At 36.6% G+C, this 13,828-nt stretch overlaps 1 protein-coding gene across 1 annotated transcript in view; it reads right to left on the bottom strand.

Annotated features, from left to right (window-relative positions):
- The window catches only part of LOC115222803 (manganese-transporting ATPase 13A1), a 38,340-nt gene that overhangs the window by 7,431 nt on the left and 17,081 nt on the right, over positions 1 to 13,828 (bottom strand). The window contains exons 9-21 of the mRNA XM_029793107.2: positions 13,055 to 13,234; positions 12,235 to 12,372; positions 11,318 to 11,438; positions 10,823 to 10,974; positions 10,023 to 10,195; positions 9,348 to 9,458; positions 8,145 to 8,270; positions 7,265 to 7,373; positions 5,429 to 5,535; positions 4,365 to 4,457; positions 3,297 to 3,393; positions 2,249 to 2,322; positions 911 to 1,033 (exon numbers count right to left, since the gene is read on the bottom strand). Of these exons, the coding sequence (XP_029648967.1) occupies positions 911 to 1,033; positions 2,249 to 2,322; positions 3,297 to 3,393; positions 4,365 to 4,457; positions 5,429 to 5,535; positions 7,265 to 7,373; positions 8,145 to 8,270; positions 9,348 to 9,458; positions 10,023 to 10,195; positions 10,823 to 10,974; positions 11,318 to 11,438; positions 12,235 to 12,372; positions 13,055 to 13,234 (1,604 nt within the window). The remainder of the gene's footprint in view (positions 1 to 910; positions 1,034 to 2,248; positions 2,323 to 3,296; positions 3,394 to 4,364; positions 4,458 to 5,428; positions 5,536 to 7,264; positions 7,374 to 8,144; positions 8,271 to 9,347; positions 9,459 to 10,022; positions 10,196 to 10,822; positions 10,975 to 11,317; positions 11,439 to 12,234; positions 12,373 to 13,054; positions 13,235 to 13,828) is intronic.

Here is a 13,828-nt window from a genome sequence, read left to right on the forward strand (position 1 = left end):
CAGAACATAGGATGCTGGTCTAAGACTGGTAAGATTACTAGATATATGTTAACTATCCACAAATGACTGGTATTAATAGGTTTGTGACCCATGGGGAAATACAGAACAAAGTGTTCTACCAAGAAATACAATGTGATACCCGTAGCAGAAATCAAGTTCTTGGCATTTGATTGAACAGCTCAATATCAGTGACATTATAGTTGAACTTGTGAAGGCGCGTGGCTCAGTGGTTAGAGCGTCGAGCTTACGATCGTGAGGTTGTGATCTCGAATCCCGGACCAGGCTGCGTGTTGTGTTCTTGAGCAAGACACTTTATTTCACGTTGCTCCAGTTCACTCAGCTGTAGAAATGAATTGCGACGTCACAGGTGCCAAGCTGTATCGGCCCTTGCCTTTCCCTTGGACAACATCGATGACGTGGAGAGGGGAGGCCGGTATGCATGGGCGACTGCTGGTCTTCCATGAAACAACCTTGCCCAGACTTGTGCCTCAGAGAATAACTCTCTAGGTGCAAACCCATGGTCAGTGTCTGACCAAAGGGGCTCACTATATATAGTTGAACTTATGTCTACTCTGTGTCCCCATGGTCAAGTAGACATTTAATTCTCAATTATCCTGTCCACCAAACTGGATGTTAAGTACTAAAGGAGTGTAATGTAGTTCCTAGCTGTAAGAAAGGGCACTGTGGATGTTTTGGCTGATAAAGCAGATCATAGTTAATCAATCAATCACAGTTGTTTCCATGGTCTGGTGGAACACAGTCAAATCAATCATCCTAATGAATATCTGATATGATGGAATATAACTAAACAATCAATTTATAATTGAAGCTTCAGCCAATAGATGGAGCATAGCTAAACATTCTACTGGTTAACCACACACTCGTTCAACAATTATTTCACTGCACTTACCTCGGGGTAGGCAAGGTTTTCTCCCCGATTAATTGCTCTCTGTTTGGCAATTCTACTCGTACACTTTCCTCTCGTCTGTGGTACCTGTACTCGGTCAGTAGCAGAACCCTCTGTATTAATGTTCTGTGTGAAATTCAAAATTAGAACAAAATTAGCTAAAAACAAAAGATAGCAGACTAACAATAATACAAGCAGGACTGTACACAATTTGTACACAATTAAAACAAATGAATAATCCAGTGTTAAAAGGTAATTCTCTTTATATGAGTCAGTATCATAAGATATATCTCTTGTACTAACTATTATGAATGTCTTGTACTAAACTATTATGAATATCTTGTGCTACTAACTATCATGAATATACATTATTTACATTTGATGGATATTTGTCCTCATCTTGTTTGTTAACATAACGTTTTGGCCGATATACCCTCCAGGGTATGGATAGAAGAATATAGGAATCTTGTTAGTTTTAGAAACTAACTAATGCAGGGTTTCCCAACCAGGGGTGCTCGCACCCCTTGGGGGAGCAAGACAGCATTCCAGGGGGTGCGAGCAGGGCCAGATTTATAGGGGGTCAAAGAGGGCAATTGCCCCAGGCACCTTTAATCTTATATATATTATTATTTTAAGGGGTGTGAGAACATATTAAAAGTTTTTAGGGGTGCAGGGCATAAGAAAAGGTTGGGAACCACTGAACTGATGGATGTTGCTAAGTACCTGAGGAGTAATGTCCAAAACTATGATATGAGGAACTGAAGGAAATTACATTCTCGCTAGACAAGTAGTATAGGAATTTTTTGCTAATTATTTATTAATGAATGTAATGAATGTTTCATATTATGGTCTTTAAAGAGTTTTATTAATATTATAATTTTACTTAATATATGACAAATAAATACTAGGAGTGCATTATGGAAGTCACGTGAAGGGAGTTAACTCCATGTACCCCTTTCAGTACCAATAGTGATTACATAGGAACCTAACATACATACATACATACACGTGCGCACACAAACACATATACATACATAGACGTAAACACACAAACGACGGGTTTCTTTCAATTTCCTTCAATCGAATCCACCCACAGGGATTCGGTCAGCAAATGTGTATAGTAGAAGATACTTGCCCAAAACAGTGGGACTAGACTAAAGACAACATGGTTGAGACTCATAGCTATGTCTGCACCTAATCATGCTTCTGGTATTTTGACTGCTCTAACACAATTAAGTCCATCCAATACATAATACTTGGTGAAGATTGATGAATCTGGCGAAGCAATTTTTCTCACAGTAATTATAAATCTCAGCCAAATTACTAATTTCAGTTACTCACCTCAGACTTTTTACTTCTTTTTTTGTCTAATTTTTCTGGAAATCTTTCAGGGCCATTTGCTACAAGTGCCACACCTACAGTGAGAAAATATTGATTGAATAAGATAGTTAAAAAAACAAAACAAAATTGTAGGGTACCATGTTCTGTAGTCTGGTGGTCTTTCAGAAAACTAGTAGATGAATGACTTGTGAGAACTGCTATAGAGTGAAGGCAGGTGTTCAGCAAGGTTCAGTTCTCAACCCACTTGTTTATAAGTTCTTTAGGTCATAATAATTTTTAAATTGGCTGTCAGTATATTGATGGAAAAGTTGTCATATCATAGTTGCATCTGTCTGCTGAAGATTTAGGAAAGAAATTCCAAGCAATGAAGCTAAGTTTAGAATTCAACACACCTCAAAATAAATCTACCTAAGATGCAAGTTTAGTAGGTAAGAAGTCATGGTTCAACAGCTATCTTGTTCTCAATATGCAGAAAAAGAGCAAGAATTCTATAATGTGTACATAATGTAAAGTGAAGGTCTGCAAGAGGCAGACAGGTTGACAGAAGCGGAAAGCTTCATATGTGTTAGATGCACAGGAGGAGATAACAGTAAAAGCATCTGTGAAATTAATTCTTTGAAAAGTATGGGAGATTTCATAACTGTAGTCAACAGCTTCTGTTACCCAGGTGACCTAACCAGTAGCATTGGTGGGTACTTTGAAAGCAGGATAGCCAAACTGAAGTGGAAAAAGTTGAAGCAAACAACTATTATTTGCATTAGCAACAGAGGGATTCTTTCTTTGAGTGAATAGTAGATTATATGATGCTGCAGGGTAGTGAAACATGGGACTGAATGTGGAAGATGTGTAAAAGCTGGAAAGAAATGAAACAAGTTTTAGTCTCTGCATGATGTGTAATATTGGTGTGCATGGATGGTGAAGCATAAATGAACTGAGAGGAATATTGAGAAATGAATAAAGTGATTTAGGAGGCTATCTGGAAATTTAAAAAAAAAATTAAAAAAAAAAAAAAAAAAAAAATCAAGAAATTCTATGAAATTTTCCTCACCAACATCTGCATGTTTCAAAGCTCCAACATCATTTGTTCCATCTCCACACATGAGTGTAATAAAACCGACATCTTTGAATAGTGTGATTACAAATTCCTGAAAAAAAAAAAAAAAAAAATTCAAAGGGTAAAAGAGAATAAAGTTAATAAAAATAATATATTGAATTATTCAAAGTAAGATTACTTTTCTTTGATAGACATAAGGAATAATTTAGATAGGTGCAGACAGGGGTATGTGGTAAAGATATTTGTTTTCCCCCATGTAGTTTATGGGTTCAGTCCCACTGTGCAGCACCTTGGGCAAGTGTCTTTTACTATAGCCTTGGGCTAACCAAAGCTTTGTAAGTGGATTTGGTAGGTATGTATGAAAATGCTTGTGTCTCCCTGTCTTGACTTCATATGATAGTTCCAAATGAATGCCCCATCATTTTAGTATTCACGGAGATGGCAGGCTCATTCCAACAGAATGCCACACTGATCTTACACTTCAGCAAAATGTCTTTATGAGCCTACACTTCAATCTTACACTCCAGTAGAGTATCTCTTCAAGTTAATAATACAGTTGAGTGCCTCCAAGCCTACACTCTTGTAGAGTCCCTGACCCTTTATATTCTGTGTTCAAATCCTGTGGTTGGTAGTGCTGCTTTTCGTATCCTTCTGGGAGGAAACTGACAAAATAATGCAAGAGACATGCCAAGCTAAGTAAATTTTGTTATCATCCATGCATACATGCTTGCCCTTTATGGGTGTTAGTTCCTCATAAAATGTAGTTGTGCCAGTGCTGTGTAAATGCACCTGTGCAGGCAGCATGTATAAACCATTCAGCACACTGTGTAAAGTGGCTGGTAATAGGAAGGGCATCCAGCTGTAGAAGCCAAGCCACAAGAGACAATTGGAGTCTGGGCAGCTCCCTGGTTGGCCAGATTCATGTCAAACTGTCCAACCTATGCCAGCATGGAAAATGGACGTTAAATGATGATGATGACAAGCAAATCAAAATCCTCCACCACTCCCCATACCATTCTATGTCTGGTTCCATTTTGTTGATGTAAGAAATAAATAATTTACCTTCTGTTTTGGTGCAACCCGAGCAAAAACTTTCACATTAGGAAGTAGGGTTTTCATGAGAATAGGATCTAAAGTTTGGAGATGAGATATACTCTGTAAGTGAAAGAGAGAGAGAAAGAGATATATAAAATGAAATATATTTATATATGATGATATATTTACATATACATAAGTCAAAAGTCCAGTGAGGGTACATGGCCCAGTGGTAAGAATGCTCCACTCACAATCGTGAGATCACGAGTTTGATTCCTGGACCAGGTGATGCATTGGTTGAGCAAAATACTCCATCTCATGTTGTTCTGTGATCATTTTGACATCCAATGAGCAGCACACTGTACACCTGTACAGGTAATGTCAATATGATGAAGGAAGTGAAGTAATATAACAGCACAAACATTTGATCAACACTGGTTTCGAATTTTTGCACAAGGCCAACAATTTCAGAGGTAGGGGGTCGTTCGATTTCACCAAATCCAGCACTCAACTGGGATTTATTTTATTGACCCCAGAAGGATGAAAGGCAAAGTAGACTGGCAGCATTTGAACTGAGAAGAAATGCTGCTAAGCATTTTTTCTGACATGATAATGGTTCTGCCAGTTTGCCAACTTACATTTGATAAATACTGATTTCAAATTTTGACACAAGGCCAGCAATTTCAAGGTGGCAGGGGTTAAGTTAATTCTACTGACCCCAGCATTCAGCTGATACTTATTTTATTGACCCCAAAAGGATGAAAGTCGAAATCAACTTTGGCAGAATTTGAACCGAGATCATAAACTTGGATGAAAATAGAGCTAAACATTTTGTCCAGCTTTGAAACAATTCTGTCAGCTGCCTTAACATTTGATCAATATCAACAAATCATCTGTGCAGGTCATTCAGCAAAAAATTGCAGAACCATCTTTCTCAGACTTGAGAGACAGCCATCAGTCCTGTAATAATAACCAGCAGGTGAACAGTTCAGTCATAATAATTAGCTGGTCGATAGTTCCAGTAACATTTCCTCAAGGGTCTGACAGCATAAAATGCTGAGTAGGCAAGGCCTCACATAAAACAACATTACCTGACCAGTGATACACAAATCATGCTCCTTTATTAGTTTCCGCAAGTTTTCCATTCCTAAATTAAAAATCAAAGTATCGTCAATCGACTGCCAGTGCCATACATCAGCTGTAAAAGAGTAAAAAGAAAAGAGAAGGTAAAAGTTTGGTGATTCCTGAACCTCACAAAGTGATTTTCTAAAATGTTTGAATGGCTTCTGTGAAGATGAATGCTTAACAATGATGATGGTTACATGCCAAATATAAGTTAGGGAACTGCTGGTCAAGTGGGTAACATAATTAGCCTAAATTTAGAAATAAAGGTTATTAATTAAAACCCAGCCTGGGGCCATATATATATACATATATAGTTGCCATGATAGATCGTTAGCCACTACATGCATTTTTTTCTCTCCTTGTTTTTTCTGTGTCTCTTTCTGTAGAAGAGCATAGGCTCGAAACGTAAAAGACTTTTTCTATTCCTGAGCGTTATACTAATACATTTGTTTGTTTTGTACACCACCTGTCTTCGTCTTTTGTTTTTTCGTAAACTCTCCTTTTATTTATTTATTTATATATATATATGGGCCTCTTGCTCAGGATGAAAAGTAGACTGTATGATTCATGTGTGCAAACTGCCATGCTACGTGACAATGAAACATGGGCCATGACTGTTGAGGACATGTGTAGGTTTGAAAGAAATGAAGCTAGTATGCTCTGCTGGATGAGTAATGTCAGTGTGCATACACAACAGAGTGTAAGCACCCTGAGAGAAATGTTGGACATAAGCAGCATCAGATGTGGTGTGCAAGAGAGACGACCGTGCTGGTATGGTCATGTGTTACATATGGATGAGGACAGCTGTGTGAGGAAGCGCCATTCCCTAACTATGGACGGAATCTGTGGAAGAGCTAGCCTTATGAAGACATGAGATGAGATGGTGACGCATGACCTTCGAACATTGGGCCTCACAGAGGCAATGGCAGGAATCTGAGATCTTTGGAGATATACTGTAATTAAGAAGACCCGGCAACTAAAGTGAGATCACAGTCATGCATCTCCGGCCCAGTTAAGAGTATCCCTGATGCATTGTGCGAAATGATATGCTTGAGAAGTAAAACCAATATTGTAGCTGTGGTCAGTGCCCACTGACTGGCTCCCATGCTGGTGGCATGTAAAAAGCACCATCTGAACATGGCCAGTGCCAGGTCTGCCTGACTGGCTCCTGTACCAGTGGCATGTAAAAAGCACCATCTGCATGTGGCCGATGCCAGTACCCACTGACTGGCCCATGCCAGCAGAATGTAAAAAAGCACTATCTGAACGTGATTGATGCCAGGCCCGCCTGACTGGCTCCTGTGCCAGTGGCACGTAAAAAACACCCACTACACTCTTGGAATAGTTGATGTTAGGAAGGGCATCCAGCTGTAGAAATATTGCCAGATCAGATTGGATCCTTGTAAAGCCGCTGGCTCTCCAGACCCCAGTCAAACCGTCCAACCCATGCCAACATCGAAAATGGATGTTAAAAGTTGATGATGATATATATATATATATATATATATATATATGTATATATATATATATATATATATATATATACATATACACATTATTTATTCAGGAACAGTATTCCTTGAGACAATCAGACCAAATTGATTGAAATGTAATGAAGACAAATATATTTAAAAATAATATTGCTTTTCTTAATTACTTTATATTCAATTAGTAATTGCTAGCCTTATTAGGATGACCCCTTATTAAAAACAATTACTGAAAAAAAAAAATGTAAATTTTGTTTAATTACCCCCCCCCAACATTTTCAGATGAAAAATCCTCCAAAACAATAAACAACTTACAGTGAACGTTGGGAGGTTGTAATACAAGTGTGTGTTCACTTTGAGTGATTCTCAACTCTTGAGCGACGTGGCAAGCTGTTAACGGGTTGTCACCAGTAATCATAACCACCTACAGGAGATTGACACAACAGAGAGAAAAAAGAGAATTTTGATACAAAGACAATATTTCATTATGAATATATAAAAGAAAAGAAAAAAAAATTGTTCAATGTATTTAGTTTCTTGAAAAATCATATTGTGCGTGATAAGTGGATATGTGGTTAAGAAGTTTGCTTCCCAACCACATGGTTGTGGGTTGAGTCCCACTGCATGGCACAGTGGGCAAGTGTCTTTTATAGCCCTAGATTGATCAAAGCCTTTTAAGTGGATTTGGTAGGTGGAAATTGAGTGGAATCTCATATATATATATATGAGATTCCACTCAATATATATATATATTTTATTTATCATTTTGCACATTACTTAATCATTGTTATATGTTTTATCGTATATTTAATCTTTCTATAAGATGTAATTTTACTAAATGGTATAATTTAATATTTCATTATTGAATTGATAAAAGGTGGGGTTTTTTTCTAATTTTTATATATATATATATATTATATTTTGTGAAATTTGATTTAGTATTTCTAAATTGAATTTTTGCCTGTAAGTTTGGAATAATATTCCCTCATTTGACAACCAGTGCTGTTTTGTTTATGTTCCTGTAACTTAGCAGTTCAGCAAAAGAAACTGATAGAATAAGTACCAGGCTTTAAAAAAATAACAATTTAGGTAGATTTATTCCACTAAGAAAGGAACCTTCCAGGGCAGTAATCCAGCATAGGTGTAGTTCAATGACTGAAACAAGTAAAAGATAAAAGATGATGACAACACTTACATGATGAGATGACTGTTGAATTTCTTTGATAACTGCATGAGAGTCAGTCTTCAGTGGGCAGGAAATGATGACAAATCCAGCAAACTCTAAATTGCATTCTGCAGCCTCTCGGGTCAGTTCTCGCACCTTTTCAAGAAAGAAACAACAAATAAACAATCACAAAGCTACAAGAAACATAAAGCAACAATATTTATTCCCTTAACCCTTTAGCACTCAGATTACTCGGTCAAATGCAATGCTTATTTGTTCCCATGGTTTTGAATTAAACACGCATCATCTCTTAGCTTTGAAATTCCAATGATGTCATCGTTATGATTATTATATATATATATATATAATCATCATCATTGCTTGTAGAGCAAGCATTTTAATCATATAGCTAAGGCTGTACCTTTATTTATTTATGTGCATATACATTTTTATATTTATATTCAAATGCATGGTTGGGTGGTTAAGAAATTTACTTCTCAATCACGTGGTTTTGGTTTCAGTCCCACCATGTGGCACCTTCAGCAAATGTTTTCCACTACAGACCCAGGCCAACTAAAGACTTCAGTAGGTTTTGTAACTGGGAACTGAAAGAAGTCTATCACACACATACATGCATGAATGTTTGGTCTCCTTGTCTCGACATTGAATGATAGTTGTATATAAGTGTCAATGTTATACAAATAGTGACCAAAGGAAAATATTATATTGCTTGGAAACAGGTGAATGCTGGTGACATGAAGGGCATCTGTCTGTCTGCTTGTGTGTGTCTCTTCTTTTTAAATCAGCTGTGGTCAGACCCAGAGAGCAATGACTCTACTAAGTCTAAAGACACCCACAATATGCTGTGATGGAGACCCTATGGCACCATCCTGAATTTCAGGGCCTAAGGTATGGCAATATTACATCAATAATATCATACAGATGTATACATACATAAGATCAAAAATTGTACGGGCGCCGCTATATATATGTATATGTAAAAAATACGCAAAACATTTAGAAGACGATACAAAAAACTCGGATGGGACATTCGAAGCCTTCATTCTTCAGTCAAGAACCAGATCATCCTCGCAATTTCGGCTGTTTAATCTATATATATATATATATATATATATATATAATATATATATATATATATATATCAATTCTGGTATATATATCATTGTAATATCAAAGAAATGTAAGGATAACGCTATAAAGGGTAACATATACCTGTTGGTGAGTCAGAACCCCAATAGTCTTGTGGCCCAATGCCAGAACTCGAGCTCCTCTTCTGGCCATAGCCAAATAAACCTCATCATAGTCTTTTGGTGGATTTTGAAACTGAAAATAAAGATGAAATAGTATGCTACAATATTGAGTGATATTACACATTATAAACACCAATTTGAGCCATAAGAAAAAAAGTAAAAAGAAAAAGATCTCTGAGGAGGCTCTGTACATGTACAGGGCCTGGGCTAGAACCTTTTCAGGGAGAATAATCCTGCTGATACCAACCTGCCTAGAGCCACAGAAATGTCAATTAAATTTAACATCCATGGCTGGATTTGAACTCAGAACGCAAAGAATCAGAACTTCAAGGCATATGGCTCAACATACATAAAATGTCACCAATCCAGTGTTCTGGACTAACATATATATATTTTTTATTAACTTCAATGGATGAATAGCAAAGTCGACATTGACAGGACTTTAACTGAGAACAGAAAGGCTCAGCTCAAATACCATAAGGCATCATACTGGATGCTCTGATGCCCCGGCTGCTTGCAAAGATAACTCACCCCTCGAATATCAAGTTCTCTGGAGTCCATGGTGTCTCTACTCATTCACTGACCACATTACAGAGTGTACTGGATACATTTTCAACTACTAATCTTATTCACTTACCATAGCTTTGAGGGTTTCTGGTGCTCCTTTGACAGTGGCAATGTATTCCGTCTCACCAGCAGTGGCAGAGTAACCGGCTATCACAGACATTCTTTTCAGTGCACTGGAGAAATGGAAACGCTGGAAGATTTTCAATCCATGGGTTTTTATTTTCGTTGGTATTACAGCGTCATCTGTAAAGACATGATTCACCATGTTTATATATATCATATATACGAACAACATTTATAGCTATATAAATCACTCATGACTGAGTGTGGTTTATCTTGTTTCTCTCACTGGACAATGGTCATCCTTGAGGCAATGCCTTGAAGGATGTTAGTTGAACAAATTGACCCTGAACTTATGTTCTAAAACTTTAACATGAAATAACTTTGAAAAATACAAACTTTTCTCAACAACACTAAGAGTAAAAGAGGTTTTATACGACACATTCTACCAGTGTCTGAAGTTTGAAAGTGTTTAGTTAGAAAAATTAATTTCTCGATCTGCCGTTCAAAGGGTAAAGATCCTACAAATGCTTTAACCCTTTAGCATTCAAACTGGCCATATCCAGCCAAAATATTTAACCTGTTTTATATTGAAACTGACCAGATCCAGCCTCTCACCCCAGCCCTACAATGTCATTCTAAAACTAAAAAACCACATCACTGAAATCTCTAAACTACAAGATAATGCAGGATTAATTCAAACCATTTTAAATAAACAAACATCACATTTGACAGAATAATCTGAACACTAAAGGGTTAAAAAAAGATTCAAACAGTTTTAGGGGTCATATAAAGAAATCTGTAACTCACTCCTTGTTAATTTCCACTCAACGGCAGAGAGAGTAGCTTTTTCCAGCGGATCCCCAATAAGTTCATCTTCCATTTGAACCAGAGAGTGGCACGTAGCCAGAACCTGGTTGGTTGTTATTGGTGATGAAAGAGTTGGAACTAACTTTTTACCACTTCAATACAAAAAAGATTAAAAAAACGGATAAATTCATCATTATGAAAAGCAACGACTGAAATAATTTGTGTAGTTAGAGCATGCATACATTTTTTGTTGTTATAACAACAAATATGACAATCAAAAATATACATGTGTATATGCATGCTTCAGTTATCTATCTAACAATTTATATATATATATATGTGTGTGTGTGTGTGTGTGTGTGTATGTATAATTTTTATGAAGCATTGTCTGATATATGTTTTTTATTTTTATCAAAGCCAAAACCATGCGAGCTATTAAAAATTGATGAAAATAATCATATTAAAAAGGTAAAAAAGAAGAAAAAGGGATCTTACTTTAGTCCAGCCACTCCTTCAACAACTAAACAATCGCTGGTCAGTGTCCCAGTTTTGTCGAAACAGCAGATGTCCAGTTTCCCAGCAGAAGGAATTCGGAAAGGTTCTGTACAATATATGTCTGGGAAGAGGCAAAAAATAAAATTCATGAAGACATTCCTGGAGATATTTTTAATAATGAAGTTTGTAATGGGAGAGAGAGAGGGAGTGGGGAGAAAGCTCTTTTAGGTGTGGATTGTTGGTGTGTTGGACAAAAAATGCTTTGTTGTATTTAGTTTATAACCTGTTATGTTCTGAATTCAAATCTAATGGAGATGAGCTTTGTCTTATCTTTCCAGGGTTAAGTACTAGTTAAGTAATCCAACAGACCCAATACACAAAAATCAATGTCTTGTGTATTATCGTTTTAACATCCACTTTTCTATGCTTGCATGGGTTAGATAAAACTTGAAGTAGATTTTCAGTTGCCAAAAGCTTTTTCTGTTGCCAAACCAAACCTAAGGTAACATTTCCCCTGATCCTTTGAACAATACACAGCTCAATGTGTAGACATGTTTTCATGGAAGATTACAAACAGATGACACTGTTTATATGAAGGTGAGTTTGCCTTTCATCAGTGCACTGAAGTCAAGACAAAAGGAAGACACACACTTTCATACATACACATGCAACAGGCCTTTTACAGTTTTTATCTACTGACAAATTCACTCACAAAGCATTAGCCAGCCCAGGACTATACTAGAAGCCAATTGCCCAAGGTGCTGCACAGTGGGACAGAACTTGAAATCCCATGATTGCAAAGTGAACGTTTTAACCATGTAGCCATGCCTGTCTCTATGTTAAGAAATCAATATTTACCATTAGTTATATAAAAAATAAAATAAGATTTAAAAAATTACAACTATAAAACAACTTACTGAATTTAATAAGAGCCAACAGTGAGGTGTTGACTGCAAGAGATAATTCTATTGGTAGTTCTGGTGGAACGACCGAAGTCAAGATTATTGCACATTCCAAGAATAACTTGTATCTGTTTCTATCAGGATCCATTGTTCCTATAAAGAACATGAAAGAGAGGCAAGATGAGAGAGAGAGAAAAGAAAAGAGAGAAAGATAAGAAGAGAAAGAAAGAGAGAAATATTTTATTTGGCAGAAATAATGTTTGATTCACTTCAGATTTTTGGGGCACAAAAAGTATAATTGACTTCAAAGTTAAGTAATGGACTACCAGCTGCAATATTGTAAGTTCAAACCTTACTACAGTGGTTCTCAACTAGGATCCATGTAAGATTTTGCTGTTAAGATTTTTATACAATAAATTGGTTATATTTCTACAATACACAAAATATTTTAATAATTCTTTTTAATACAATTTCTAATAATATTTAAAAATATAATAGGATTTTAAAAAATTGAATGGCTAGGAGGGTCCACCTAAATAAAATAGGAATCAAAAAGGCCCATAGGTAAAAAATGGTTGAGAACCACTTATTTAGAATCATCACACGATGTCAAGACAAGCAGACACATACACACACACACACGATATATACAAGGAGTTTTTTTCAGTTTCCAACTACCAAATCCACTCACAGGGTTTTGGTTGACCTGGGACTATAGAAGAAGACACTTGCCCAAGGTGCCAAATGGTGGAATTGAACTTGGAACCATACTCAACAAATGAAATAGAAAATAGAAAGAAAGAAAAAGAGAGAAATGTATTAATTTTTTTTTTACCATAAATCCATACATAGGCAGCTGCTATGATTGCAAAGAACAGCAAAAAGAGGATGAAGAAAAAGGTTTCTAAGTTATTTGCCGTTAAATGCTTGGTGCCGTATAAAATGGTTCGGAGAAGTTTACCCTGAGAGGTGTTAAAGCTGTGGTGTAGCACATAGGCGATGCACATATTGTCACCTGCAACAATAAAATATGGAGAAATCTGTTACTTTGAAAAACGAAACAAGGGTAAGCAACGGGAACTATATTTGGGGGCATAATTGGAACTCTCATACTGTTACGTAACATGATATACCTATACACCATCCCTATATGTTTTTGTAATTTGGGGAAAAAAAAAAAATGGAAAGAAATAATAAATGAAGTTATTTAAAAACTATGTTTGTAATTAATTGAAATGCAAAATGAGACAACTGGGTGGGTGGCTGTTTGGATGTTGATGGCAGAAACGTTAGCACGCCGGGCGAAATGCATAGCCGTATTTCGTCTGCCGTTACGTTCTGAGTTCAAATTCCGCCAAGGTCGACTTTGCCTTTCATCCATTCGGGGTCGATAAATTAAGTACCAGTTACGCACTGGGGTCGATATAATCAATTTAATCTGTTTGTCTGTCCTCGTTTGTCCCCTCTGTGTTTAACTCCTTGTGGGTAGTAAACAAATAGATGTAGTATGGTTCACTGGACATTCAATCTGATTTGGGCAACAGTAGTTTTTGGCACTGGAGGTAATCACACACATACACAAATGTAGGTGTACACAAAAATATACACA

Source organism: Octopus sinensis, linkage group LG21 (genome assembly GCF_006345805.1).
Source record: "Octopus sinensis linkage group LG21, ASM634580v1, whole genome shotgun sequence".
Classification (NCBI taxonomy): Eukaryota; Metazoa; Mollusca; class Cephalopoda; order Octopoda; family Octopodidae; genus Octopus; species Octopus sinensis.